The sequence below is a fragment of the Genypterus blacodes genome, unplaced genomic scaffold, assembly GCF_046128005.1.
Source record: "Genypterus blacodes isolate CSIRO-AG114 ecotype Tasmania unplaced genomic scaffold, CSIRO-AGI_Gbla_v1 ptg000011l_1, whole genome shotgun sequence".
NCBI classification, from domain to species: domain Eukaryota; kingdom Metazoa; phylum Chordata; class Actinopteri; order Ophidiiformes; family Ophidiidae; genus Genypterus; species Genypterus blacodes.
Window position 1 is genome coordinate 1,677,156 of NW_027466825.1, and position 27,999 is coordinate 1,705,154.

General features: G+C 42.6%; 7 protein-coding genes and 1 non-coding gene across 16 annotated transcripts in view; 2 read left to right on the forward strand and 6 right to left on the reverse strand.

The window, feature by feature from the left end:
• Positions 1-2,195, reverse strand: part of chd3 (chromodomain helicase DNA binding protein 3) — a 33,490-nt gene extending 31,295 nt beyond the window's left edge. For 2 of the 6 annotated variants that reach the window (XM_076160080.1, XM_076160035.1), the window contains exon 1: positions 1,395-1,916. In XM_076160080.1, the coding sequence (XP_076016195.1) occupies positions 1,395-1,560 (166 nt within the window). In that variant the 5' untranslated portion in view covers positions 1,561-1,916. Of the gene's footprint in view, positions 1-1,394; positions 1,918-2,109 lie in introns of those variants that run through there. The other 4 variants (XM_076160053.1, XM_076160062.1, XM_076160045.1 and 1 more) reach the window with 4 other exon arrangements.
• The window catches only part of naa38 (N-alpha-acetyltransferase 38, NatC auxiliary subunit), a 127,676-nt gene extending 121,487 nt beyond the window's left edge, over positions 1-6,189 (forward strand). For 2 of the 3 annotated variants that reach the window (XM_076160128.1, XM_076160136.1), the window contains exons 2-4: positions 4,566-4,608; positions 5,060-5,234; positions 5,752-6,189. In XM_076160128.1, coding sequence (XP_076016243.1) covers positions 4,570-4,608; positions 5,060-5,234; positions 5,752-5,876 — 339 coding nt within the window. In that variant the 5' untranslated portion in view covers positions 4,566-4,569 and the 3' untranslated portion in view covers positions 5,877-6,189. Of the gene's footprint in view, positions 1-4,505; positions 4,609-5,059; positions 5,235-5,751 lie in introns of those variants that run through there. The other variant, XM_076160119.1, reaches the window with a different exon arrangement.
• Positions 6,190-7,880: 1,691 nt separating this feature from the next.
• Positions 7,881-12,020, reverse strand: dnajc3b (DnaJ (Hsp40) homolog, subfamily C, member 3b). Its single transcript, XM_076160092.1, has 12 exons — positions 11,571-12,020; positions 10,860-10,970; positions 10,358-10,482; positions 10,195-10,269; positions 9,835-9,978; positions 9,564-9,745; positions 9,320-9,439; positions 9,106-9,211; positions 8,886-9,006; positions 8,663-8,795; positions 8,395-8,543; positions 7,881-8,261 (listed from the first exon to the last, which is right to left on the reverse strand). Exons 1-12 carry the CDS (start codon positions 11,650-11,652, stop codon positions 8,107-8,109), a joined length of 1,503 nt encoding a protein of 500 aa, XP_076016207.1. The 5' UTR covers positions 11,653-12,020; the 3' UTR covers positions 7,881-8,106.
• A 918-nt stretch (positions 12,021-12,938) lies between these two features.
• Positions 12,939-15,177, reverse strand: cldn15a (claudin 15a). Its single transcript, XM_076161303.1, has 5 exons — positions 14,785-15,177; positions 14,100-14,264; positions 13,829-13,910; positions 13,629-13,736; positions 12,939-13,054 (listed from the first exon to the last, which is right to left on the reverse strand). Exons 1-5 carry the CDS (start codon positions 14,999-15,001, stop codon positions 12,958-12,960), a joined length of 669 nt encoding a protein of 222 aa, XP_076017418.1. The 5' UTR covers positions 15,002-15,177; the 3' UTR covers positions 12,939-12,957.
• A 3,121-nt stretch (positions 15,178-18,298) lies between these two features.
• fis1 (fission, mitochondrial 1) lies at positions 18,299-20,609 on the reverse strand. The gene is made up of 5 exons (XM_076161015.1): positions 20,503-20,609; positions 19,886-20,018; positions 19,440-19,516; positions 19,231-19,336; positions 18,299-19,092 (listed from the first exon to the last, which is right to left on the reverse strand). The coding sequence occupies exons 1-5, from the start codon at positions 20,545-20,547 to the stop codon at positions 18,989-18,991; spliced, it is 465 nt and encodes a 154-aa protein (XP_076017130.1). The 5' UTR covers positions 20,548-20,609; the 3' UTR covers positions 18,299-18,988.
• Positions 20,610-21,233: 624 nt separating this feature from the next.
• On the reverse strand, positions 21,234-24,288 carry LOC143009023 (cytidine deaminase). Of its 2 annotated transcripts, XM_076161027.1 has the most exons (6): positions 24,159-24,288; positions 23,813-23,839; positions 21,998-22,114; positions 21,789-21,900; positions 21,657-21,714; positions 21,234-21,431 (listed from the first exon to the last, which is right to left on the reverse strand). In XM_076161027.1, exons 1-6 carry the CDS (start codon positions 24,163-24,165, stop codon positions 21,315-21,317), a joined length of 438 nt encoding a protein of 145 aa, XP_076017142.1. In that variant the 5' UTR covers positions 24,166-24,288; the 3' UTR covers positions 21,234-21,314. The 2 variants fall into 2 exon arrangements, with proteins under 2 accessions (XP_076017142.1, XP_076017150.1); XM_076161035.1 differs by lacking the exon at positions 23,813-23,839.
• Positions 24,289-24,649: 361 nt separating this feature from the next.
• On the reverse strand, positions 24,650-27,270 carry LOC143008957 (transmembrane protein 272-like). The gene is made up of 5 exons (XM_076160949.1): positions 27,133-27,270; positions 26,414-26,494; positions 26,255-26,305; positions 25,980-26,168; positions 24,650-25,873 (listed from the first exon to the last, which is right to left on the reverse strand). The coding sequence occupies exons 1-5, from the start codon at positions 27,137-27,139 to the stop codon at positions 25,656-25,658; spliced, it is 546 nt and encodes a 181-aa protein (XP_076017064.1). The 5' UTR covers positions 27,140-27,270; the 3' UTR covers positions 24,650-25,655.
• trnae-uuc (transfer RNA glutamic acid (anticodon UUC)) lies at positions 25,263-25,334 on the forward strand. The gene has a single exon. It is a non-coding gene; the product is annotated as a tRNA-Glu (tRNA).
• Positions 27,271-27,999: the final 729 nt, after the last annotated feature.

Consider the following 27,999-nt stretch of genomic DNA (forward strand, 5'->3'; position numbering starts at 1 on the left):
TCCTTCAATACGTTTATTATGTGACTTTTACTTATACGCACTGTACTTATTCAAAAATATTCTTCCTGTTCCTGTAGTGAACTGGATTTAGTTTTTTGTACAGGTAGATACATTTATAAAGCTTACTTTCTGTTGTTACATTGCGGTTAGACTCACTCATCTGCATACTGTTACCTCAAAAAGACAACTTGACTCTCACAGAAACTTCCAGAATCTCATATTATGAAGCCACACGCATTGATCCGTCATTTGGACGGATCGATAGCGCACATATCCACCCTCTGTGGCCGGGGTTGAGCCAAAACACACATGACATGACGGGGGGTAAATAACAAGGGGGGGGGGGGATACACACATATACTAGAAGATTTTAGTGTAATTCCAGAAAGCAGCTAGGCTAAGCTACAGAGGGAGGAAGACACTGGCACATACTGTGTGTGTGTGTGTGTATCCTGCACTCGGGCACCAGCATGCAGCAGTGTCCTTTACTGAACTGTCACAGGGACAATGGGGGGGGGGGGCTTGTGATTCACACCAGGGTTTCGCACCATCATCCGGCTTTCATGTCTGCACGGCAAACACACACAGAGCATCACCTCCCCAGATGGGTATCAGGGAGACAGAGCCTGTGGTGGCCGGGAGTCCATGTTTTCTCCACTAGACCTGCTGAGCTTTTACCCTTCAGGGCGACCTCATTACTCCACACCGACGTCCTTTTTTATTTTACATGTCAGCTGTCAAAGGGACGCGAGACAACATAAGCAGCGGTCGATGTGCTTCAACTTTTCCCCCCGAGATTTGCAGCGCAAACCGCCGCGGTAACTAACTTTCAACTTTGCACGGGAGTGTTATAGAGGGAGGACAACATCGAATACCAAAAAATAAAATGGACACACGCCAAAACAACTGAAACAACCCACGGGGATGCATTTGGGGTTTATGCATTTTTGGTAAATAAAAACAAAAAAAACTGGAGTTGTAAGTGTGTGTTTCTGTTTGTCAAGCGCGCGCCCCCGTCTCCCTCAAGCTTCTCTCTCTCTCTTCTCCCCCCCACCACTGAAAACATCATACACCCGTGGCAAAACAACGGTGGAATACTTAGTGAATATGGCGTTTAGACGGCGCAACGTGTGTCATTTACCGAACAAACATCTTGCAAGTACTAACTGTGTTTCTGTGGCGTATGCGCGCTCCCGAGAGCCCCTCCGCCGCTCTCTCTTACTGCACCGTGCCGGAGCCGGACAAAACGCGTTAGCAAGCTGCGGGGCTTCTCGCTCGCTTTCCCCCCCGGTGGATTTACGTGGTTTCCCGCTGCCGCCTGCCCGCCCGAGTGTGTTGTCTTATCCCCCCGTGTGCGCGCTCCCGACTCGTCCGCCACTTCTTCTCTACTGTACCTGGCGCGGCTGGCGGTGCAGTTTCCCGAGGCGCCGCCGGCGAGTTTATGTCGCTTGCGTTCTCGTCTAGGTCCCCGTCGTCGTCGTCTTCTTCATCAAAATCTCCTCCCTCGGAATTAACCACCATGCCCTCGTCTTCCTCACAGGACCGGAGAGGAGAGGACATTATATTCCTGTCATTGGTTCCGTCCTTGTATTCAAAAAAGCGTATTCTTCTCCGATTATATGATATTTATTTAATATTCAAATCGGCACAGAAAAAAGTGGGGGGCGTTTTGGAATATTTTACACCAGGCAGAGCAACAAAGATGGCCGCCCTCTTATATTTATTTTTTAACAACCCCCCCAATAAGAAAAAATCCCCTTACATAAAAAATGGCTGACTATATTATTTCAGAACGCACCCCCCTCCTCCTTTCTCTATCTCTCTCCCTCTCTCTTTCTGCCACTGCTCGCCCCCTCCCTCCTTAAAAACCTACACATTGTTACAGGGAAAAAAGGGGTGTGTAACTGTAAGTTACATTGTTACTTGTTTGTTTCTCTCTCCCCCCCACCACCACCGATCCACGTCCGGATCAGTCCCGAACCCCGCAGACTCGCCCCGGTGCCACTGTCACTTCCCCCCCCCCCCCCCCCCCGGATCACACGCGAACAACTCTCGCTTTCTGCATTGCAGAGCCCGATACAATTTTTTTATCAAATATGGCCACCTTACATTCTCCGGAGCCCCCACCGTTGTATAAAAATTATTTTGGAGCAGCAGCAGCAGCAGGGTTGTGTGTGTGTGTGTGAGTGAGTGTGTGTGTGTGTGTGTGTGTGAGTGAGTGTGTGTGTGTGTGTGTGTGTGTGTGTGTGAGTGCTGGGGAGGGATTGAAAGAGGGGGGTTGGGAAAATCTGCCGCAGCCATGCCCAGACTTACATCAGATTGTATTGCTTAAAAATTAACTACTTGTGGTGAGGATGGAAACAATTCAGAATACATAAACTATATTTTCCTGCATGGAGATCAGCATATTAAACAGCTCATAGCACACAGAACATCTCTATTCTGGGCAGTAAGAACAAAAACAAGCCATATTCTGTTGATTTACAGTAGGATGGGGCTCTCTGAGCAGAGTTGGATGTCATCTGGATGGCAGTAAGGCCATGGGAGTCCCTAGACCTCAGCCAGCCCTCTGTGTCTCTGCTCAGAGCACTTTTTTTTGACAAAAGGAATTTAGATTTTCTCTTTCACATTGAATTCTCATAAGGAATTGGGAATCAGGGAGCGGAAAAAGTGTGGCACCTCTGCATCAGACGAGGTTTTGGAACATTTTGTACAGAATCCTTATACAGTATGTACTTAAACATGAGAGTAACAATGCTCCAGGCCATATTTTACCATATTCAGAACAGTTTATTCTATTTCAAAACAGCTACAATGCAGATATGAGCATCAGCATTACACAAATATGTCAAAATATTCACTCATACTCAAGTTAACACCTGTGAGACATTTCCGATTCATCCACCTCTGTTTAATCTCATCAGCATTGACAGAATCTCCCACATAACGATCAGCCTACCTGCTCTTAAATATTTCATGCACTTATGATGCAGTTGGCGCAGCCTGAGGCGACCTCCCGGGCTACGGTTCCAGTGGAGCAGGATGCATCAGGCACAGAGGTCATGGTTCAACTGTAACTCCTTGTCCCTTTCACATGTAGCTGCAGGCATGTGTGACCCCCCCCCCCCCCCCCCTGATCATTCCCCCCCCTGTGCACTCCAATGCTGCAACAGGTGCCTCAACTGCTCCAGCTTGGCTTCCCAGTGTCCATAAATGAGAAAAGAGGAATTTGTTAGTGCCTGATTCAATGTGCACATCTGCCACAGTAAGAGGCGAGACACAGGGGGGGATGAGATCTGTGAGTGTGTGTACTGTGAGAGGGCATCTGAGTGTGGGACTGGAGCCCCCAGCTAAGCCTCTGGCCGCTGAGGTGGGTGTTGCTGCCAGGTTGGCTGACAGGACCGTAGCAGTGTGTGTGGGTGAGGTACTTGTAGTTGTGACCCTGCATTATTCTCCCTATTTGACAGCAAAACATGTTGACACTAGCCTGTACCCAAATATGCTGCAGGCCCTGACACACTGCACTACTGTGCTGTGACTACACACCACCCAAACCAATCCCTCCCTCCAAAACCTCCCCTCCTGCGTCCGTTTGACAGAGAGTCGTGTGGAGGATAAGAGGGGAAAGCGGCTCCCGTGGGTGCTGCGTGCCGGCTAACCCAGATTTTATGCAGTGTGTCACACAGAGGAAGACCCCCACTCCTCAGATCCGTTATGTTTGAGCCTTGGCATCCCAGTGAGCAGACGTGTCGCAAGTACTCAATTCTCTGTGAAGTCTGTCCCTATCAGTTTTAATCATTGATGTATGTAAGTGTTTATGTTAAGGAAGTTCTGTTTAGCTAACGTATATAAGAAGCTGAAGAAAGGATTTTTTTTACAAAATACAAGAAATACCAGTAGCTCAATTTTGTATTTAAATAGACACAACAGCTGATACCAAGACAACCATTAGCACTGTAAGTGTTTAGGACTAATGTTGTGTTCTTTGGACACTGACTCCTGATACTAGTACTACAAGTGGTACTTGTAGCAATAGTACTTATTGTTGGGGCAACTGTTGCCATAACGCCTGCTCCCACTATTGACTCTCCCACTCATGCTGCCACTGTGGCTCAAGGCTACTGCTGCTGCTTCATTGCTGTTAGGCAAAGAACAGCTACCCTGGCTTTAATGTATTGGTAATTTCATAATAAACAAACTTTTTGTAAAACAAAAATTTTACACGTAAATTTGTTTTATTTTAAACGTTAAAATATGGATTTACGGTAAAAGAACAATATTGAAATCCACATTGGTTTTAAGCTTTAGTCGTACCTAAAATGTATTCATGCCAATATTTCTAATGACTTTATACACGTCTCTCACCTCATAGTTGTCTTTTCTTCTTACATTTTATAAGTTGAACAAGCAATTGTACAGTTTCGTTAATGTTATAATAATACACGTTATTTTTACGCAGCCTGAATATTTGGCGGCTAAAAAAAAGAAAAGACTCCTGCTCGATTTCCGGTTTAGCTGGTCCGTCAGATAAACTCCTCCGTAGGCTAATGTAGGAGAAGAAAACGGAACATGGCAACAATGATCGAAGAAAACGGTCCTTCGACGCATGTACGTGCAATTCCGTTACATGTTTTAGTGTTCGGGTGATTGTGGAAGCTCTGCGATCTGTCATAAGGGAGGAGAAAAGCGGCGATCTGAAACAGATTTAATTTAATCATTGAAAACTCCGTTGTGGTCACGTATTAGCTCGTAGCATTAGCCGGCATCTAACACAGATGTTTCACCTGTGAAAACCAAACCAGATTGATTTAGATCTAATTGGATAAAGTGAGCTTGTATATACTCGTGTGTATTTATTTATGCGTATTGGATCTTTTGTAATGACTTCATATTGTCTTTTCAAACTACCCAGCAGCAAAAAACACCACAGATATAAATCAATAATGTATAAAGAATAGCAGAATCTAAACATTTTGCTGTGAAATCAAATTATATATCAATGTCCTCGTTATCAGCAGCTCATTCAGGGTTTGGTTGTTATCTTTGTGTCCCAATCCAGGAACAGTACGGTGTCCCTTCGTCGTCCCATGCTAGGCTGAAGTTGGAGTGTCTCCTGAACAAGAACATGAGGATCCGCATGACAGACGGGCGGACGCTGGTGGGCCTCTTCCTCTGCACAGACCGGGACTGCAACGTCATCCTCGGCTCAGCACAGGAATTCCTTAAATCCACAGGTTGGTGAAGATGCAGAGATATCAAACACTAAAGTATCCTAAGAGACAAACGATCAGCTTTCCTTCACAGAGTAGCTTCACATCAGAGAGAGTATATTTTAATTGCACAGCTGTCATTCATCAGAAATGGATATAACCTTTAACAAGTTCATATAGAAACCTTATGTCAAAATAATTTTTACCAATGTTTGAAGATGTTTTCTGTATGATATACTGTATGTATGCCAGGAGACTTAACTTTGTGAGTCGGTTGTGGATGTACATTTTCATGCCAGTGTAAACAATGTGGTTAAATTGCTCAAATGTCTAACTGTGCTCTCCCAGATTCAAGTTAAGGAGACGCATGAGGCTTCTATTTATGACTAAAGTAGCTCATGGGACAAAGAACGTTTGGGAACCACTGGAGCATTTTCTCACTTAATGAACATCTTCCAACTTTTGCGGTAAACCAGACATTTCCCTAGACTGGGATTTGGAACAATCCAAAATACCGAATGAATGTATTTATTTTCCCCAGATACCTTCTCCCAGGGGGAACCCCGAGTCCTGGGCCTGGCCATGATCCCCGGTCACCACGTGGTGTCCATCGAGGTCGAGGCAGACAGTCTGGAAGACACACAGGGATTTGCAGCTGGACACTGATGCACACATACACACACAGCTGCATGGACAACTAGCAGTGCGACCGTGAACATAAAGGAGAACAGACGTTCGCACTGGAGGGTTGAATCGGTTGCACATGCAGAACTCCTGTGTGTTCAGGATTTCGCCACGACTGATAGATGAAGTGATTTGCAGTATCAGCTGCACAACAGAGTGTGTGCGTTTATGTCTGTGCTTGTTATATTGTGTGAATATGTATCAGGACGTATGGGAGCGATTAAGTGGGGAAAGGGTGTGCTGTTCAGGCGTATTTGTGTCATGATGTTGTAAAATAAATTGCTGTATTTGAGGCTTTTATTTGTGCGTCACAAAGTAACATCGAAAGTGAAACGCAATTGGCATGAAAGGGGAGAAACTGTAGGGTTCCAAGGTTGATGAGTGCGTTTTGTAGTCTTAATGCTTCAATGTGCAAAAACATGACTCCACTCTGTGGACTCTGCACACCGAGTGAAATCGGACCTATTATGACCAAGCCATCTAGAAATGAGCGCGCGCGCGCGCACACAGCAGACCATTTCAATAGTTTAATACATTTGAGCATGTCGGCATGTTACTCCGTTTGGCAAATAAAAACCTGACACCTAAAAGAAACCCAGAAATCAAACTCTCACTCATCTTAAATACAGTTTGTCTCTCTCTCTCACTCACTCACTCACACACACACACACACACACACACACACACACACACACACACACACACACACACACACACACACACACACACACACACACACACACACACACACACACACACACACACACACACACACACACACACACACACACACACACACACACACACACACACACACACACACACACACACACACACACACACACACACACACACACACACACCAGAAGAGATGCAATAGTTGAGATATTACTGACAAGAAAAAAAATAACTTAATTGTGCTCAAGTCAGCAGAACGTCTTTGTCTTAGTGAGCCTCGCTTACAAAAAGGTGCATGAGAATTTTCTTCAGCATCTTCAGTTTGTAACCCGTAGACAGATGTGTTGCTGTTACGGATCTGGAAAGTAATTCTACTCAAAAGAATCAAGTAAAGTTTAGCTACCATGCAACTACTGTATTGGCTACAGTACCATGGGGAAACAGTGCCCCCTAGCGTTTACACAGCTCTGGTGCATTTGGATCATGAGACCTTTGTGTAAGTGAGGCCTTGAGACGCCCATGAAGAGGAGCTGCAGTAACAATTCCGGATCGGGGAAGCGGTGGAGTGGTTATTTCAAAATAAAAGCAGAAAAGTGCAAGTTTTCAAAGACACAGTTTGAAAGGAGTGAAAAGAGAAAAACAATAAGACTCAGTCATTAGTTGCTCTTCTGTGAGGCAAATTCTGAATTTAAGGTTTGGATCGTATGCGTTAACTTCAAGCGTTCACATGGAGCCTTTATCCGTACACGCTGCGGTTCTGACGTTTCCTGGGTCCGACTCATTAAAGGGAAAATCCGTAATTCCGACTAGACACCCAGCTCATTTTGAAAAAAAAAAAAAAAAGGAAGAACGTCTTCAAACTACAAACTCTGTAGGTAAACAAGTGAATTCAAGCAAAACCTCTTTCACATCCACAAGTTTTGTTCCAGAATGTTAAAGTCACACCAATCTACTATTAATGTAGAAGCTCAGGAGTGTCACTTGACGTCACACGTATCAAAGTCTCGCTTCTCTAGTACAGAGAAAATCTCACATGGTCACAAATATGGCGTGAGCTCATGAAAACGTGTAAATTGCCTTTTCGTATTTTTTTTTTTTTAGATTCCCGCTTTAAAGAATACTGCGACCAACTGACAGCGCGCCGACTGACATTCCTATGTAATTTCCAAAGAAAACAAGACGAGCTGCTGCATTCAAAAGAGTCCGAATGGCAAAACAAAGAAAGAGGAGCGATAGGAGTCCCAGAAAAAGAGAAACGTGGCGCAGTGGCCACGTCCCACCGTCACCGCGCCATTTCTAAAAGTCCAGATTGGTATTCGCCATAGAGCTCAAGCCGCCGCTGTGCAGATGCTGCCTTAAAAAGTCAAATTATCGAGGTTAAAAAATATCCCACGGAGTCTGAACACATCCACGCTGAAGCGGAAACCTCTGAGGAAGACTCCAAAGTTCTTCCTTCCTCGGCCGGCCTCCCATCCCAGCGCTACGAATGTCCCCCATACCCCTCGCGTCGTCTCGCCGTCTATTCCTTTGCCCTCTAGTTGTATTGGAACTTGAAGTGGTAGCTGCCGCCGCCGGACTCGAAGGGGTTGAAGTGGAAAGGCCAGCCCTGTCCCCCGTGACCGTCGTTGCCGCCCTGCTGGTTCTCCGGGTCCAGAGGATCCTCGCCTGCGTCAAACTTCTGCCGCATTTCTGGAGAGACAATTCATCAAAAAATGAGCCAGTTCTATATTCCATGGTTCTATACTCGCTTGAAAAGCTGCAAGTGTAGGCGAGATAAGGGTTAGAATTCCCTTCAAATTAGCTAAACTCAGGAGTTCCTGACCTGGATCTGTGAGGACCTCTTTGGCTGACGCGATGTCGATAAACCTCTTTTCGGCCTCCTTCTTCTCAGACTCGGACTGGAAGTTGTCGGGGTGCCACTGCTGTGCCAGCTTCCTGTACGCCTTAATGATTTCCTGCTTATTGGCGCTCCTGAGAAGAAACGCACAAGAGTTGTTGGGTGTTTTCTTCCCCGTGAAGCTGGTAAGTGGTGCGATTATATTACCAGATGGATTGAGGGGAACATAAACAAAGAAGAAAGGATGCATTACCTGTTGACGCCGAGGATCTTATAGTAGTCCCTCTTTCGAGAGACTTTGAGCATTTTCTGTGCTCGGTCCAGTCCTTCTTTGAGCTCGATGCTGTCGGCGTCAAACTCTCTGGCCTCTATGTAGTCCTCCACCCCTGCAAACGTACAAAAGTGTTTAAATAGGACAGCAATCAAGGGGTTATCGGAGGTAATTACACATTTCAGAGGTGTTGTGAGTGTGTTACCCTTCTCGTAGTCCTGGTTGAGGATGTAGGCCTCTGCTCGGTCCCGCAGGACGTTGGCGTTGCGGGGGTCTCTCTGGTGGGCCTCTGAACACACGTCTATCGCTTCATCTGGCTGTTTGAGCTAAAACGGGGAAAGAAGGCACGAGGAAATAGCATGAACCGGCCGCTCCGATCAGTTGAGCATTATTTGGTTCCTTCCCAGACCAGTTTCCCCTCTCACCTTGACCAGACAGAAGCAGATCCTCTCTTTGGCCAGGTTGGTGTAGTGCGGCACCGTCGGCTCCGTCTTCATTACCGACTCGTACTTCTCTATAGCGTCCTGATGCCTAGTTGCGGGGGATAGAACACTGCGTCAGAAGCCAAACTAAAAGTGTTGGGAATGTAGGCAGCGGCGTGTTGGGATGATTAATGGGAGGAGAAGGTGGAGCCCCGACCTCTCCTCCTGGATGAGCTCCTCTGCCGTGTCCAGCTGCTTGCTGAGCTTCTTCACCAGCTTGTAATGGCTGAAGCACTCCTTGTCGTCCTGGTCCAGCTTCAGACACTCCCGGATGTGACTGCACGGAGACAGACAGGCGGACAGTTGGTTGAGGAGTACATAAGGTTTAGCAGAATGCGCATTCTTAAAGATAAAAGTGTGATTGAGTGGGTGAAGGCAGTTATAAATACAGAGAGACTCACTTCAGGGACTCCTGGTGTTGTCCTAGGCTGTAGTGCAGCGTGCTGAGCTTCAGGTAGGCGGCGCGGTTGTCATTGCGTAGCTTTGTGGTCGGTGCAAGATCCTGGATGGCCTTCTGTGGGTCGCCCATTCGGATGAAACAGTCGGCGCGGAGCTCCCGTGACTCCGGGTCCCAAGGAGAGATCTGGAGAAAGACAGAAAGCCCCGTTCTTAAAACCGCGCCGCTTTGAGATTTGGTCGCTTTTACGTGCTCGTGGCCGATCGACCTCGTACCTCTATGACTCGCTCCAGCACGACGATTGTGGTGCTGTAGTCGCCCTGGTGGTACGCGGCGCTGGCCTCCTCCTGCATCTCCTCCAGCTCGTTGGTCCTCATCAGCTGGTCTTGAGCCTCCTCGTGGTCTGGGGAGCGGTCCAGCTGAGGAAGGACAGGAGGAAAATGTTGCTCAATAGGGTTTGTTTGGATAGCATGCAGGACACAAGGCCACAGCGAAACAGGTACAGGACAGGGAAGTCTAAATAGCCCTTTCTTCAGCTAGTGTCTCAGGTTTCATCGGCTTACAAGACATTTCAATAACAAATAAGCAGAGCAGGCGGGGGCGCGGACGGAGTTGGACGTCGGTGTTTATCTCACCACAGCTTCAAAGTCGTCTCTGGCATCCTGAGTGTTCCCCTGCTTCAACAGAATGTTGCCCCTCTGCAGCCGAGCCTGAGGAGGAGAGGACGCGGTCAGGGTTCAGAGAGGGAAACAAACACGCAGGATAGACTTTCTCTGCCTGGCTGCTCGTCTTACTCACAGCCAGGAAGTCCGGTTTGAGCTCGATGGCTCTGGCGAGGTCGGGCAGGGCGGATTTGGACTTCCCCATAGCCAGGAACACTGCAGCTCTCTTGTAGTAGGTCAGGTAATTCTTAGAGTCGCCCTCTGGGAAAATGGCAAAGACAAACATTTCTCTTCAGTATCCTTATGCGATCCTGCTCTCCGTCACATCTACTGGCACAAAGTAGGAGGTGTAAAGAGTGATGAAGTACAGGGTGTTTCATGGATCAGTTTCCATTTTCCTTCATCTTGCCCGGTGTTACAATTAAATAGATAAAAATGGACATAAGGCCTGCAACAGGACTTCATCTGTCATCTTATTATTCATTTAAATTTCCTCCACTTTTCTTATCAGGAACAAACCTACATGTGTTTCTATGGTAATGTGAGAGGAGGACAAGCACTGACACAGAAGAATAGGCTGAAAAAAAGGACAATCAAAGGCCAGACTACAGTGTGTGCGCGTGTGTGTGTGACCTTACCCACAGCCGAGTGGTAATGGGACAAGGCCTCAGCCAGCTGACCGGCGGCCAAAAGTTTGCGTCCCATCTCCAAGTGGTGCTCAATCTCCACGTGCGTCGCCCCCAAGACGCCTGAAACATCAAACGGTGGATGAATCGAAATCTAAATTCTAGATTTGACGTCTCTAATTGTAGTGTATGTGTCATTGTAGTCGATCCATATGGTCTGATGACAAAAGCCATAATAAGTGTACACAATTATGTAAATAAATAAATTCACAACCATTTTAGAATGACGTTCACACACATTATCACATATCTGAAGATATCAATAGTAAGAATGTTTTGTTTACATACAAACAAATACTGTTTACAATAAAATAATTGCTTTATGAACTTTAAGTCTGCATCACGTCTATGTCAATCGTTTGATGTCACGCTGCAGTGATTGTATATTGATAAATTATATTTAAAAAAAAAACGACCAATAACGTGCTATTTACTGCTTTAATCACTTTAGGGAACAGGTTAGGGAACAGGTGAAGTGTAAGCTTATAGCAAACCGGACCCACTATGCTTTAGGCTGTGGTTCATGCAAATAAGACATATGAGGACATCGATTTCACCATCTATAAAAAGGTGAAATCAGTAAGAGTTAAAGTAATAAAGGCTCAAACTCTTTAATGTGTGTTTTTAAAATGTGTTGAAAGTGTTTTGAGGCTGCGGTCTCACCGTCGAGCTGCAGGTCCAGGACGACACAGAACAGGGACAGAGAGAACAGGAGCCCGTTCAGTCCGCTCCACCGACACTCCATCACTTACGGATAACTCACCTTAACCGCACACTTCACGTTTGTGTAATTGAGTTGGCGTAAAAACGAATTATGTCATTGAAACGGTTATTTTCGTCATTAAGTCCCACGGTTACCTGCTGCTATAGAGACTGTAGCGGTGGTGTATTTATAGTCCCGGTCCTTTTACTGTCCGTGTTGAAATCAGAAACTCCGCTAAAGGTTCCCACCAGGATGTCAAGCTTACACGGAGGAATTTACACACAAACGTTGATTCATTTAGCTCTGGTTAGCTTTTCCGCGACATTACATTGAGGACACGCATCAAACAAAACACTGATAAAGTTTGTAAGCAAAACTTTCAAGCCTACGATTTATTCGCCCCTCCCAGTTCTGTCCTACCTATCTCTGATTGGTCCACATGGGGCACATCCGCGTGAGTCCAGAAACGTGGGCTGCTCTGATTGGATGAATTATTATAAACGCTATTTACCATCATGACACTAATAAAAATCCCACTATTTTAAGTATAAATACATGGTGGATTAAAGCTCAGTTGCAGATAATTACTTCATAATTGATAATGATCAGAATAATAACTTGTAATAAATTACCAGAAGAAGAAATAAACTATGATTCTTAACATCACATATTTTATTGCATATAACAGTAGAAAAACACAAAATAACATCTAAACGTTTGTTTTTTGAAACTATAATAACTTTTGCTTCATCCTCTTGTGTATCTATAAAACTGTACAAAATACATTTCAGCATCACAAACATAAATCTGGATAATCACACTCCCCTCTCGGATGTCTGGAGGTGTGCAAATGTGGGTATCATCAAATGGTTGAAAATAAGTGACTGTAATGCTTTATCAGTGGAACATAAATAAGCATCCAAATGTGCGTTCGTGCTGTGGCAGATCAGTGATGTGCATCTTACCTTTATGTAATTTACAAACTCAATGCTGAACTACACTGGATGACCAAATTATCAAGGCTGACAGAAGCCCATTTTTTCCCATTTTTTCATATAGGTTTGATCATGGAAATCGATAGGATGATGGCTCACTATCCGTAATATTTTGTACATGTAGTGTAATCCTACTAAACAGCAGGGTTCACACTTGAAGACGTGATTATATACAGTAAATGTGTTTATATACAATGGTGCTCAGTTTCCTCCATCAGTGCGAATAATATGGACCTTTCCACTTAAAATTGGACATAAAGCTCCACCAGGAGAGCCGAAACTGAACACAATGCATCCAGGAAACCCAGGAATGCCTAGAAATTGTCATGGTACCAATGCTCGGCGTTCATGCTCATACGTAGGCATTTCGTCCATAAGTACTGGCAGCAACGCTCCTTGTGGGTGCAGGTCCAGAATAAACAGTTCCTCTGGTTTGATAAGGCAAAGGGCTGTGGAAAAGGAAAAGAGAAGAGGACAAGATGGTTAACCAAAAGCATCAGTGGCAAAAGTTGATGTAGCGCTCTGGGAAATGCAAAAGTCACCAAAACAACAATTTTGGGGGTCATTTTGTGCATTCTCTCCCCTAGCAACTCTCCCCTAAGTGTGTGATGAAAAAAGTTTTGAGGAAACATCTGTAAAACTATTTGTGGCACTCTAGTGCCTTGTTGTGGCAACACATTGCTTAACTTCTGTGGGAGGTCTAAGCACTGGTGATCTTTTTGTGCACTATTACCATTAATGGGGACACACTAAGCACAAGCACACACTGCCAACACCAACATTTACCTGTCACAAGGGAGTGAGAGCAATATTCTGCTACAAGAAGGCACCAGAGAGCCACAAATAAGTCAATCAAAGCTTAAGGCCCCCTACTGAAAAGCTCACTTTGTTGTGACTGGCCACCTCCATCATGTGTGTAGAATTGAATTGTGTTGACGTGCGTGTGACATCTATCTACAATGTATATATATATATATATACATCTGCATTGTTAGTGTAAATGTTAAATATTAGTGTACTCACTATTTCTCCCCAGTGCCAAACTTGCAGGAGCAGCAGAGGCAGGCTCCTCCAGCGATGGCGAGCACGGCCGAGCACCAGCCGATGTAAAGCCCTTCTCCTATCTCATACCTGCCACACACAGCAGGGGGCAGTCAGACATCACCGCTGTCACATATCAATCATTTTTCAGGCCCCAGCACACACATTCCCCCCATGCTCACCTTGTTCCAGGGTAGAAGGGATCAAAGAATTCCTGGGTGATGTTGAAGGCATACCAGGACACAGCGATCATGGTGCACAAACCTTTTGACAGGAAAAAAGCCAAGAGGAAATTCTTAGATTATTGATTCTGGAGACATTCCTTTATTTATTCATAGGGAAGTATCATAGGAATGTAAAGATCTATATTTTGGGATCAATTCCACTGATTTCCTTCACCTACAATGCACTTTCCTGCACAGGAAAAGTGTGGTTTTACTTCATTGTATTCACCTTGAAGCATGAAAAGTACTCCAGCAGTTCCAGCAATCCTCCCCTTGAGCACATAGTTCTCCCCTCCAGCCTTCGAGCACTGTATTCCTATCAGGGCTGCCACTAGTCCAAAGCTGCCAAACACTACGGCGGTGATCATCAAGGCACGAGACGCCTGCATGTAACCTGGAAACGCAACAATAAAACAGCTGGTTCACTCTCTGCTTTTAAATGTCACTGATTACTTATCATAGGCCTTTACAAGGGTTATGATGAAAGGGATGAAAGGACGTTCAGATGAATTATGTCTGGAGCTTGATAGTTAAACCTTTATGGAGTGGACTTTAGTGCACCAGGGCTTATAAAAAGGTGAAATATTCCCTTGGTTACAACCTTAATATTCCATCTGTGTTCTGAAATATAACAGATTCTTCAGCTAAATGTGTTCTTTTTTGTGGTTGAAAACTTGAAAGATTTCTTAAATTGCACACTAAAAAAGTTGAAATATCCATTGAAAGGCTGCTTCCCTCACTAAATGTTTGGGGGTTTAAGTCCAAACTAAACTCTCACGTATTAAAATACAGTAAAAAGCAATCAAATGATTAATCCATTGTTTAGTTAACAGGTATACGCTATTATTCCAGATCTATATGACTAAATACGTTTGTAGTATTTCAGGGAATTATTGTCATTTTAGAGAACATACCACTCAGTGCGAGAAGAGACGGGAACTCCCTGCAGTTATGTACCCCTGTTGAATCCGAGGCACAGGACATCCATAAGTTTTCATATATGGTAGACGTGGTGATGACATTCCCGTCCACGGTTGAGGTCCTCCAGTAACGGTTCGGCAAGGCGATGCCCACCATCATCCACCCAACGAACCCCAGCAGCAAAGCCACCACTTCCACAATTGGATCCATGACCCTCAACACTCCTGCAGGCAACTGAACGTCTATCCAGATCAGATTCAATAGTTGAATGAAAACTTGTTAGAAAACCCAGTGTGTGTGTGTGTGTGTGTCTGTGTGTGATCCACGTCTGAAGTAAATGCCACAGTGTGTGTGTGTGTGTGTGTGTGTGTGTGTGTGTGTGTGTTAGTCTGCGGATGAGATGTGCTAAGTCCCACTGATATGTTAAATGATTTATATGACTGCTTTCTCTCGAATCCCTCCCCTGACACACACACCCACACCCACACACCCACAGACACACACACACACAAACACCCACACACAAACACACACACACAACCATACACACACTATCTTCTTTTTACACCCCTGAAACTGAACAGGTGTTTATCAGTTGACAGAGTCCAATGGTCATCTTTTTCCCTTAATCATGCTGAAATATGTAGGTTTTCCTCTATTTTTAAGATTTAATCAACCATTGTCTTTTCAAAATGCATCTTAACACCAAGAAGGCAAAATTGTATTCAGATTTAATCAATCATGATACAAATATGGCAAATGTATTACATTTGTAATAATTGTATATCTGGGTACGGTGATTGCTTTATAAAATATTAATTCAAGTATTCACATTTAGTGCTGTGATTACTGACCTTGATTGTTTATCCAACTGCTCCTTGCTTGTGTTATTGTTTTGATTTTGAATATCTCAAGGCCACATCAGCACAAGGTCGCAGCCGTTAAGCGTCACAGCCTCCATTTTCATTTCAGATACGTTTTACTGTGGTTTGATGCGTCTGGGCTCGTCTCCTTTCTTTTGTGTTTGCATGTTTCAATAATCTGCCCGATAGGCTCCTCAGCAAATCCAGGGCAGTGAGTCCAAGCCGCACTGATAATATTCAGATAATACGTAACCTGACCAAGTCTTCAAGAACGTGGAGATTTATTAACGGGCAAACTCATTAGGTATGAGGGTCAAGGAGGAGGGTCCAAAAGTAGATCTACTGACCCAAACTGGTTATCAGTTGTGGGTGAGGAGGGGAGAGATGTGAGAGTGTGTGGAAAGAAACAAGTTAGTTTGTTGCAAATCAATCATAGTTGCAAGGTGATAATAAGTTTTTTTTTTTAAAGAAAGGGTTTATATTTAAAATGGGTATGATTTTGAGAAAAGTGAGATGTGCAGATTAGATTTGAATAGTTGAATTAATAATGTAACAAATGTGAGCAAATGTATAGTTTTCTAATGTTAAATGTTGATGGATTACTGGATTGCAGTTTGGATTAAAATACATTTCTTTTCTGTTTTAATCACTAATCATGTAAACACTTTTTTAATAATCATCTGTGAACCACTAAAATCCATACAGAACCGTGGAAAAGTCTTTGACTGGTTCTCAAACTGGGGCATGTATACTACTGGTGGTACTTGAGGTGGCGCATATTGGTACGCGCTGAAAATGTGCAGAGATTCTCTTAATGTCAATCATCAATAAGGCTTTTTGTCTGTTAAAAAATATTAATTACTCACCCCATGTGCAAGCTTCTTTTCTATGGAATTCAAATAAATAAGACAGAAACTGACACAGTGTCAAACAAAGCACTTCATTAGGACATAGTTGTAAATGTGTTGTAAATCTGGCTGAATGTTATTTAGGAGGTGGTGTCATTTTGACAAATCAAATGTTTACTAAGAGAAAGCTGGAAACCTACGGACTAAATTAAATGTTGTTCGGTGTATTCTGCCCCATCATAAATGTCTCATTTTATTACTGCACTGTTTGCCAAAGCACTTTTTTTTACTGCCGCCCTGCAACAGCATCGTTTCCCCTCTGTTATTGGGACACAAGGTCCCGATTAATTACACTGAGAAAACAAACCTGGAAAGATCTTTCACCTTTATCGTTATGCTTTCTAGGTCAACGACAACAGTATGGCAGAAAGATACATTCATCTGCTGTATATTAGAGTGTGTTTAAGTGTGTGTGCTAAAGACAAATAGATTGGATTGTTTACAGAAGCTAATGCTAAATATGACAGCACAGAGAACATAACGATTTTCAATTTGGATTTGGGGATATCTACATGTAATCTGGTATGACATCATTTGGATTATGCAAACATTTTCATGGAGGTTCTGCTGCTTTGCAAATTTGCGTTTGAGGTTGTTTCCTCTACAAAGATTGCAAATGTGCAACAAATGTAAAATAAGCTTAAAGAGCAAAAGCAAAAGTCGGTTCGGTTGGTTTCCCTTTTGTCAGCCTTTTTGCTTACACTCCCTTGAATTTCAGTTTGGACAAAAACTAGTGAGCTTATCCCAATACTCCTTGATCCGAATTCCACCCCATTTAATCCAAATTTGAAACAATGAAAGCATCCATGACATCGTTAAAGACAATCACAATAAAGGCCAGGAAGGAATATTGCTCAACATAATTAAACATGAAGGACCACTGTTTGCTAAATCACACATCCCATTTTCCGCTGTATAGACTTCTGCTCAATAAACTGCTCATCCTCTGCATTGCACAATAACTATAAAATCACTGTGACGGTGTGAATACAAGGTACATCCTGACCAGGACACCATGTTCTCAAACGTATTACACCTTTCCTTGTGATGATGATGATGATAGGTTAATATTGCTTAAGTATTTCACTTAATAATTCTTGGCCCCTTGCCTCTAACTCAAACTCAAGTCAATCTGAACGACACCTGCTCAGATGAATCATGTGGTTAATGTTTGTCTGAAGATGAGTTGGAAGACGATTCCAGCTCTTCTAACTACTAAAATGATATTTTGTCATGTCAGATCCTGCTTTTTACAGCTCAGACACACACAGGTACATTGTTTTCCCCTGATCCTTCACCCACTCGATTGCCTCTTTCACACCAAACATGATTGATGTCTTCTGTGATCTGTCACTTCAGAGTTTCGGTCATGTCAGGTGGGTTAATAAATAACGCCACACGAGGCTGATAACGTCACACACAACTGATAGCCACCACAAGTGTTCCTGTTGTAAAACAGCGTCAACTCTGAGGGGTCGAGACGTGAAATAGGTGGGCAACAGATCAACTCAGCCCATATGTTTATGTTTGAACCTCAAAGACCCGCTGGCTTAGATTATCACCATTATCTGAGAAGACAAGCGGCAAACTCCTTCGGTGCTTTTATTGTGCCACTGCAAATGTAAACTGGACTTTGCTCAATCAATAAAGGATTCATATGACAATGAAGAGGAGAGACTGAATCAGGGAAAGGGAAAAGTACAGACAGAAGAAATAAAGAGCAAAAGAAACTCAACTTCACTTCAAAATAATTTTTATTTAACATGCAAACACAGCCGATGAGCATTATTACAGGACACATTTGTTCGTAATAGTTACATTCCCTGTCTGACAATTAGTACAAATTAAATCAAACATCATGTCCAAAATTACATGTAAGTATATTTGCGTCCATCTAAACTCCAGTAGCAGATTCTTCTAAGATTGGCAGATGCAACAAAGAAATCCCTCTGTAGCCTTTTGGCATTGTGAGCTACACTTCCTTCTTCCCTCTACACCAGCAACACTTTCCTGAACAATGCATTTCTTTGTGTCTGTAAAAACAACACAACCTCTAACACAATTGCACTTTTATACAAAATGTAAATGTCAACACAAGATCTAATGAATTACATAAAGCTGCACCTTGCCTAATGTATTTACACAAATTATGAAGGTGCCCTCATGCTAGTGTATGAATAAACTTAGTAATGTCATATGTATGGAAAGTCATCACTCTGCAGTAATATGGAAACAGGTAAGTAGTTTAAAAATGTGAAGATCATATTACTCTCAAATCCTGTAACTGTAGGCGGCCACGCAAAGCAAGAATTAAAGGAATATGGTCACACTTTCTCCACAACCTTTTGATCTGTTATTTGGGGGAAGTTTGGGATCAGTGTGTTAAGTCCAGCTCAAACCAAAACCGGCCCGTCCCTTTTTCCAGGTTAGGATTTAGAAGCGCCCTTCGACACCGCCAAGCCGATGAGGCCCGCTAAGCCGGCCACGCCCAGGCCGATGCCCCCTACGATCACCATGCCGACCAAGCCATCTAGATGAGGACACGTGAACGTGAGTGCTGGGAATTCATTAACTCAAACCAATGGTTAACTATTAAACTGATAAAGCTCTATTATCTCGCTGCCACTCAACATTATATATGTGCAGTGAGATCTGGAGTCTTCCTCACCTTTTTTTAAAGCTTTTTCGATGAGTTTCTCCATGTCCAAGGCCTGTTTGTTCCCCGGCTCGTTCTTCAGGAGCGTCCGGATATACTTCAAAGCTTTCTCATATTCCTGGGGGGGGGGGGGATTCAACACCCAGGAATTTAATTGAATATTTAAGGTGAAATACAAACACATTACCAAATATTTCAATCATCTCCAGAGTGACGCTCACTTTGAGTCTGTAGTTGGCCACGGACAGATAAAACAGAAAGTCCCTGGAGTCATCTTTTGTTGCTTTCTGCACGAGATCTACAATAAAAAACACAAACGGGGGCAAACGTGACATCTGGAAACCCACATGCTGCTATCTTAGAGCAGTTGTTCCTTTTTGAACTGCATCTACAATAAAAACACACACACGCTGATGTTTTAGAGCAGTTATCTCTTTGTAATCAGTAGAGCTGACCTGCTTTGAGTTTCTCACAGTTTGTTCTCATTATCTCCCAGACGAGAAGAAGAAAATATAATGTTCTGTGCCTGATCATGTTTGCACACTCATTTTATTTATGAGAGCATATTCTAGCAATGTCATTGAATATGTAGACACTGGGACATTAACATATCATTATATTATCTAATTATTGTATTATATCTGAATATCTTGAATCAACAACTCACCATCCAGGAGCACGATTCCCTTCTTGATATCCTCACTGTATTTGCTCCTGATCAGACACCAGGAATACTCAAACTTGGTTTCCTTGGAGACGGAGCCTTTCACCTGCTCGTTGTTATATTTCTTCTCAAATTTCTAAGAAAGAAGAAACATTGAATCTATCTCATACTGGCGGGTACAAACATTCACTGATTACTTGCAATTTATTTGTTTAGCGTTGTTGTAAGTTTTATGTTTCAAGACATCTCATTGCATTGGGGCAGATCATTGTCATTGATTTCACTTTAATTACGTCAACAAAGTAATCAAATAATGAGTAGAATTTGACATAACCATTGTCTAACATGTACAAATAAGACACAACCCGTCCCTAAAATAATCAACGTTAATTATGATGAAGCAGAATCAGTTTGTGGTTGATAAACATTATTTAGCGAGTGAGATGTGACGTTTGTGTCAGTGAGCTAACGTTAGCCACACAGCACGTCGAGACGTCCTTGATGCGTTTTTCAGCATTTGTGGAGTGTACAGATATTAACAGTACGCTCTTAATGTTTCTGTAATTCTCCGCTTCGTTTATAATATGAATATAAGACGTTTTAATCATGATGAGACTTACTAAAAGGTCTTCGGGAGCTACAACATCACTAACAACAGCCTCCATGTTTCCGGAAACAGCTTGAAGACACGCCTACTTTGGGCTTGTGACATATGTGTTTGTTGCTGCGTCATCTGGGTCGTCGCAAGCAACAATTGCGTAATTAAAAACAATTCATTCTTTTGAAAACGCGATTATTTCTTTCGTTTTAAGCATAACGTGTACCTTCTGTGACAATGACGTAGATTTTATGGCGAGGAAAAAACATTTGCTCACCAACGTTGTATTTCCCGTTTGTAAGCGTTGCAATATTAACGCAAAAAAAGCTAATTTAAAACAGCGTTTGTCATGCGCACGAAGAGGCCGAGTAACTTTCATTACATTTCTAATTACAAAACACAAAATTACAACGACATTGATGCCAACTAAGCTAACAAAAGTTTCAACAATGATCTCAATATACAATACCAAATCTAGTTCATCTTGGCTTTTTCATTTATTAAATGTATACAACATATACAAAGACGATACCATTTGGGGGGGTCATGTAGGGATTCTCAAACTTTCTGTAAAAAACGGAAGTTGAAAATTGCCCTTACATTCGTTGTCTCACACTTTGAAGGCTTTTTATTTAAAATATTAACTTTGATGTCAATTTTGTAAAGGTAAACAATATTTTGTTCCAACAGAAATGTAATATATGAATATATGAGATGTAATATATGAAAGAATATGTGTAGTAACATTACATACAGTCAAATGCTTATGTTACAGTAAATACAATACAAGTCCGTTATACCGTATGACTGAAATGAAAGGGTGCTGTGGAGGCTTCATTTGTCCTTTTTTAGGTGTGCTGGAGAAAAAGCAAGAGGCAACAGTTCACTGAGGCTGGTTTCCTTGTAAGATCCATCCGGTTTGGTTAAGTACACGATCCAGTCGGTGCCAAACTGGTGAAAGACAGAGGTGAACACAGGCATGAGAGTACTAAAAGTTAATAAAACACAAGATTAACAGAAGTCATTGAGTTTGAGTGTGTTGTGGTTGGATGAGACAGCACATCTGCCATACAGGAGTGTTTACACTTTACAGGCCAGTGGAGCACAGCGACCCCTAGTGTACACAAAGGGACCCTCACGAGGTCGCGGTCACTGGTTTATGCATCATGCCCTCACCTCCATTAGAACCTGTCGACAAGCTCCACATGGTCCAACAAAACGGTCTTCGATATCACTGGAGAGGAGAAGATAAAGCATAAGAACATGTGATGAATCAACCCTGAAATGTCTCCTCATTCCGTGTCTCACCATGTCACAGCGATGGCGGTGAACTGCCTGTGCCCTTCCACCACAGCTCTCTGTATGGCCGTCCTCTCTGCACACACGGTCAGGCCGTAGGAGGCATTCTCCACATTACAGCCTGGAAACATGAGAAAAACAAACAGACGCTTTCTTTCAGCCATTTCTGATGGACGTGCATATCATGAAAAGAGAGAATACACTCACAGGAATATTACCTGTAATTATGGTGCCATCTGCTGCCAACACCGCAGCACCGACAGGGAATCGGCTGTATGGGCAGTAAGCCATGTCCCGGGCCTGCAAGCACTTGGAAATCAGTTCTGACACCTCGACTGTGTACAAAAAAAACAGAATGATATTAAGTGAAATTGGAGGATGACATATCTTGCAATAGATACAGCCGGGGGCACTGGGTGTTTCAGATCTTTCACAAACAGACACCCTCAGTGGGTTTGATCCAAGTTGCTCTCTCCTCATGATCCACAGCCTGCCTTCCCTTGCTTGATGGGTCAGAGGTCAGCTCACCATTATGTCCCCCACCTTGTTACATTTGCATTACCTGGTTGTATCCTATCCTTCGCTGCGTTTTGGATCCTGGGCAGGGTTACACAAGCAGGGGGAGTAACTCCTGCTTATGCCATTCTCATTTGCCCTCACAGCTAAATCCAACCAACAACCGCGCAAACGCTCTGGAATTTATTTGATCTTAAATGTATTTTATCAATGTTGATCTTAAGAATCAACTGCAGGTAGTTCATGTTTTGATACAATTCAGTAAAGTCAGATAGACATTTAAAGGCTATCTATCTATCTATCTATCTATCTATCTATCTATCTATCTATCTATCTATCTAGTAATGCTGTGTAACATCATAGACTACAATAGTAATAAATCATTACATACCTTCATACCTGACCAATGCTTTTATGTGGTTGTTGATGTGCTAGTACATTTTGTATGCTGGTGATTTATAAGGACACAGGGGACAGTGCTGCAGTTCACAATCTGTCTCTGTGCACAGAAGTGGCTCAGGTCTCTCGTCATCAACTGAATAGTTTTGTGTCTCTGCAAAATATGTACAATAGATTGGACCTACATTTACCTGCTACAGTATCTTGTTTTGTTGTATGGTTCTTTGGTGAGCTCAGCATCAACAGTGAAGTACATACACTGATATGCTATAAAGGTGTACGTTCTGATCGCACACTTCAATTACTATCCCTTCCTTTTCCATAATAAAATTGTTTCAATGTTCTGTTAAATTAAAAAAAGCTCTACAAGACAGTTGTAACCCCAAACTAGGGAAACTAACTGGTAATATTGTCGCATTGTATTGCTCATAAGGTGTGGGAACCTTTTCGACAACGTGAGACCGGACTGTTCTACCCGGACACTTTATGTTGAAGGACTTCGAAGCGTTGTTGACGCAAAAAAAACCCAATAACATCCCGTTCAAACTCGCTGTGTTCATTTAACGCTCTGGAGGATTAATGTCTGTTCGGGTTTATTTATTTTGCATAACCTCACATAGGAGCGCGACTATTTCTACACCCACAGTTTAGGTATAATGTGCAATATAACCCGTATTACATTACATTACGATCATTTGGCAGACGCTTTTATCCAAAGCGACTTACATTACATTACCACCCTTCGCAGAGGGGGGAGCAATTAAGGTTTCGGTGCCTTGCTCAGGGGAACCTCGGCAGGGGCTCGAACCGGCGACCCTCCGGTTCCAAAGCGGAACCCACTGAGCCACTGTGCCTCCCTCGCACATTTTCAGGGTTGCTAATTGATTTAGCTGTCAGAGCTGTCAGAGTTCGACCAGGGTTCAGGATTCGGTGAACAGCAACACCGATTGAGACTTTACTTGTCAAATCAAACACCAGTAATGGATAACAGCGTTCCAATAATTGTTACGGCTGACTCGTTTCACGTCACGTTTAGAATGATGCGTTTTTCAATTATTAGCTATAAAACTCGCTGGAAAAACAAATAAACAAGCAATGCATTGAAAGAAAGCTCTTACCTCGGCTTGCTTCAATAACCCATCGCTCTGTATTAAGAAAACATAGTTGAACCAAATACCACGGAGGCGGCAAACTGATGGGTTATTGCTTCCATCGGTAGCTGCACACGTACCTCCATCATGCTGCTGTCTGGATTAGTACTCCTATCAATCAAATCGATTGTTTTTGATCCGATTCAGATGCATAAACGTGTGTTTCCGCCCTGTGTGTAACTCCGCCCCAGGATCCAAACCACTTTAGCTCTTATTTCTGTCCATCCAGTCATCACGGTTTATTGTATGACTTTGTGAAACTTCCAGAAACATGTAAATAGAGACAGAGTGTGTGGGGGGGAGGGGGACTTGCCTGACATTGCAGAAAGTTAAGAGTGGTCGCTGGTTAAGTGGGGATCAATCCTGGAGCGTTATAGCTGGACCGTCATGGACAAGTGGATGGACAGTTTAACTCTTTGAGACTTAAGTATTCAACCAGGTTTGATGACGGCAGCGGGCACAGCTAGGGGCCGGACACTGTTTACCTTCACCGCATTGGCTGGTTGGACAGCTGGAGGCACTTTTGTCCACATTTGTTCTCGCGAGAAAGAGAAGCGGGGTTTGCATGATGACCTCCCCCACTCTCGTTGCACAATATTGGACTTCTTTGATTAAGAGATTTATAAAAGCAGCAGGAACGTTTTTGAAACAATGCAAACAGTTTTAAATGGAAGTACAACAAACACGTGATTTAAAAAGAATTCCCTAAACAAAATCAGGTTAAATAACCGTTTTCACAATGGGAAAAGATGTAATACAACATTGTACACATGCACAAAAAATCGTCTGTCTGCTACTATGCCATTTATATTAGAGCATTTCCATATGTGGGCACCTTTTATTGCATCTTTATGAAATATATGTAACAGAAATAGATGCAGCTGACCTTACATAGCTGAGATAAATATATCATCTGGCCTACAGTACACACCAGATACACACCTACATTTTTTTTGCATAGATGACACCTTAGCTCCATCTGAAATATACTCTATGTGTATATATTTGTAACATGTTCTCCTTTTAACATATTTATAGCACATACATGATTGACCTTTAAATATATGTAAAAAAATACACAAGAGCCAATGTATTACATATTTTTATCATTGCACATCGCTTGGAACTTTAAAAACTGAAGTAGATGGTATTTGCAGTTGAATATTGACATGGTACTAAATATATTCTGTGTGATGTATAATTTATTCATATTTACTACTACTTTTCTTGTCCAACTGTGTCAATAATGTTTCATTGATTCTAAAAATAATGGAGCCAGCCTCTTATTTCTGACCATATATTGACATTTCATCTGATATAGTGTTATATATATATATACTTCTTCATATATTCACTTTCACCAAGGCAAATCCTAAGGTGATTCGTGTCTAGGACAGACAAGCAATAGTGAACAAAGTCCCATATGGTCTAGCGGTTAGGATTCCTGGTTTTCACCCAGGTGGCCCGGGTTCAACTCCCGGTATGGGAACATTTCTGTTACGTGTTTGATGTGTGTTAAGATCTTCCTTGTGGGGAAAAACAAAAGACTCGAGCCATTCCAAACTGCAAACCCCCTGCTGGCCCGCCTAGGATAAAAAATAAAAAGATCTTACTTGCTGTGTTCTAGATCCTCTTGTTTGTCATGCGGCCCTTTGTCCTTTACTGCTGTAACACTGCAAATTCCCCCACCTGGGCACTTATTAAAGATATTAGAATAGAAGTACTAATTCCTGTGTTTCTCACTCCAAAAGACTATTAGAATTATTGTGTGATTGAGTGTTTTAACTATAAGGTTCTGCACCATAATGTCTCACACATTCCTATAGAACTCTGTGTTTGTTGGTGCAGGGTCCAGTATGACGCAGCACATCAGTCCGATGCAATTCTTGGTCAGCATGGCCACCATTGCGAAAGTCTCCAAAAGTGCGTTCCAGAAAGCAAACGTGTACAGGGTCTTGTTACAGTAAAGACCATCAGCTGCTGTAGGATCGTAGTTGGGCTGATAGACTGAGAAGACCCATACATCACCTACAGTAGAAGTAATATGGGACAATAAATCAACTAACCCATTATGATTTCTGTGAGGAAGTGCAATATATCAAAACATTTAATAACTATACATTTGACCTCTTACCAGCCAGGATCCAGCAGAAGATAAACAGGCTCATCATGACCATCACACAGGCTTTGAGGCAGCTTGGGGGCGGCTGTGGCTGAGACCCGTAACTCATCAATTGGATCATAATCAGGGACCACAAAACCAGACCTAAGATGTAGTTTGGGATGTTTGGCTGCTGAGGACACTCCTTGAAATACACAACACCTGTGAACAGATGCATGCAGAGTGATGATTGGGTGCAAAACAGTTGAGGATTATTGAAAGAAGCGAATATAACTGTGATTACAAACCAATGATGACTCGTGCCAGATTTATGACTGCAAACCATACGATGACAGAAACTAGAGGCAAGAATAACAAAACAGTTTACTTCAGTTCAGATGCAAACAAGTAACCTGATTGTATTATTTGTAAAGGATAAACTTGATGATACCTGTGTATGTACTCACCTGGGAGTCTTGGTGGTCTGACTTGGGGAGGATCCAGTTTAAGCCTCAGTGCAAAGCCCACAGTCATTGATGTTGGCTGGCCTGTAGAGGATGTTAATGGGCAAAAACTATTAGATTATCCATCAAGTATCCATTATTTAGTTAGATTTAGTAATGATTTCTGCTCTGGAGGTAAAACTGAAAATTAAAGGAGATATTTTTTGTCATGTATGTGCAACTAGAAACCATAATTCAGTCTTTATTTATCATCATCCAACATGTAGAGAGTCTCTTTTCTATTCTATTTATGCATATTCTTTATTTGTTTTTAAATGCTTTCATACATAAATAACAAGAGGCTATTCTGAATTTGGATTGTCAGTTTACATTTCAGAAAGAAAGAGATGCAGTGAATGGAAAGGGAATGAGGGCTTGTCGCAGGAATGTTGCATTACACAATCCAAAAATGAAAAAGAGAAACGCCACTAACTTAACTAAACTTAAGTTGTTCAGTCGAGATTAAGAAGAGAGTTATTGTTAGCTGAGTAATGAAATATCATTCAATTCCTCTGGGGCTGTAGACAAAACTCATTACATGGCGCATATACAGTAGATCACAATGTATGACTTGTTCCTTATTTGAGGAATCAATGTACTGTATTCCTTCAATAATATTATCTGCAACATGAGTGTTGCAACATCAAAAATGCTTTTAGGTTATAATAGAAAAACAAACTTGCCTGCCATTGCAGCTGGAAACACCGTCTCACCCGATTGCTTCTTCGGCTGCAACTAACAACACCCAACGAGGGCATTATAGACACTTCCAAGAAGGTATGGGGCTTTCCAAAGTGAAGTGATGGCATGTGAGGTGTGTGTTCACGTGTGGACTGTGAAGAAACTGAAAGCAAAACCTCAGGGAAATCCACTGAACTGCATCTGAAAGAGACGATAGAGATCAAAACACCTGTTGTGAATATGAGACCATATTTGTTTTGACTTGCCCCAAAAATCTGGGGGATGAATTCTGCAAATGATGTGAGGAAAAAAGTAAACTTGAGGGGTTCATACCTCCACCAAGGCTGAACAATTCTACAATAAACTACTGTACAATAATCATTGATCTGTATGAAGCTACTAAGAAAGTAGGAAAGTGAAGTAGGACACACATTTTTCTCTCTTTCTCTTCACCACAGCCTATGATGCCTCCTGTAGCTGCCTACACTGCTGTTTGACACCATCCACATAGACACATAAGAACTGTACCTATGAGATCATCGTATCAGCATCACTGATGCCATTCTAGACTCTGCTCTGTTCTCACAAACCCACGGCGGCCGTGGCTTTCGGTTGTTTCCATTTGAAATTACTTGTACCTCATATTGCCTATTTTGCCTCAGGGTCTAAGTTCTTCTTTTTCTTTCTCCCTCTGGGTCTCTGCCTCTGTCAAATGCCTGCTTCAATTAAAACATACAAAAAAAAGTTTGTTTTCAAGCCTCTGGGGTCTCAGGTTGTCTTTACTTCACCCAAAATACATTTTTGAAGGACCTAACCCCAGTGATTCTTAGTTGACAAAAAGATGTTGCTAATTCCAAATGGAAGTGGAT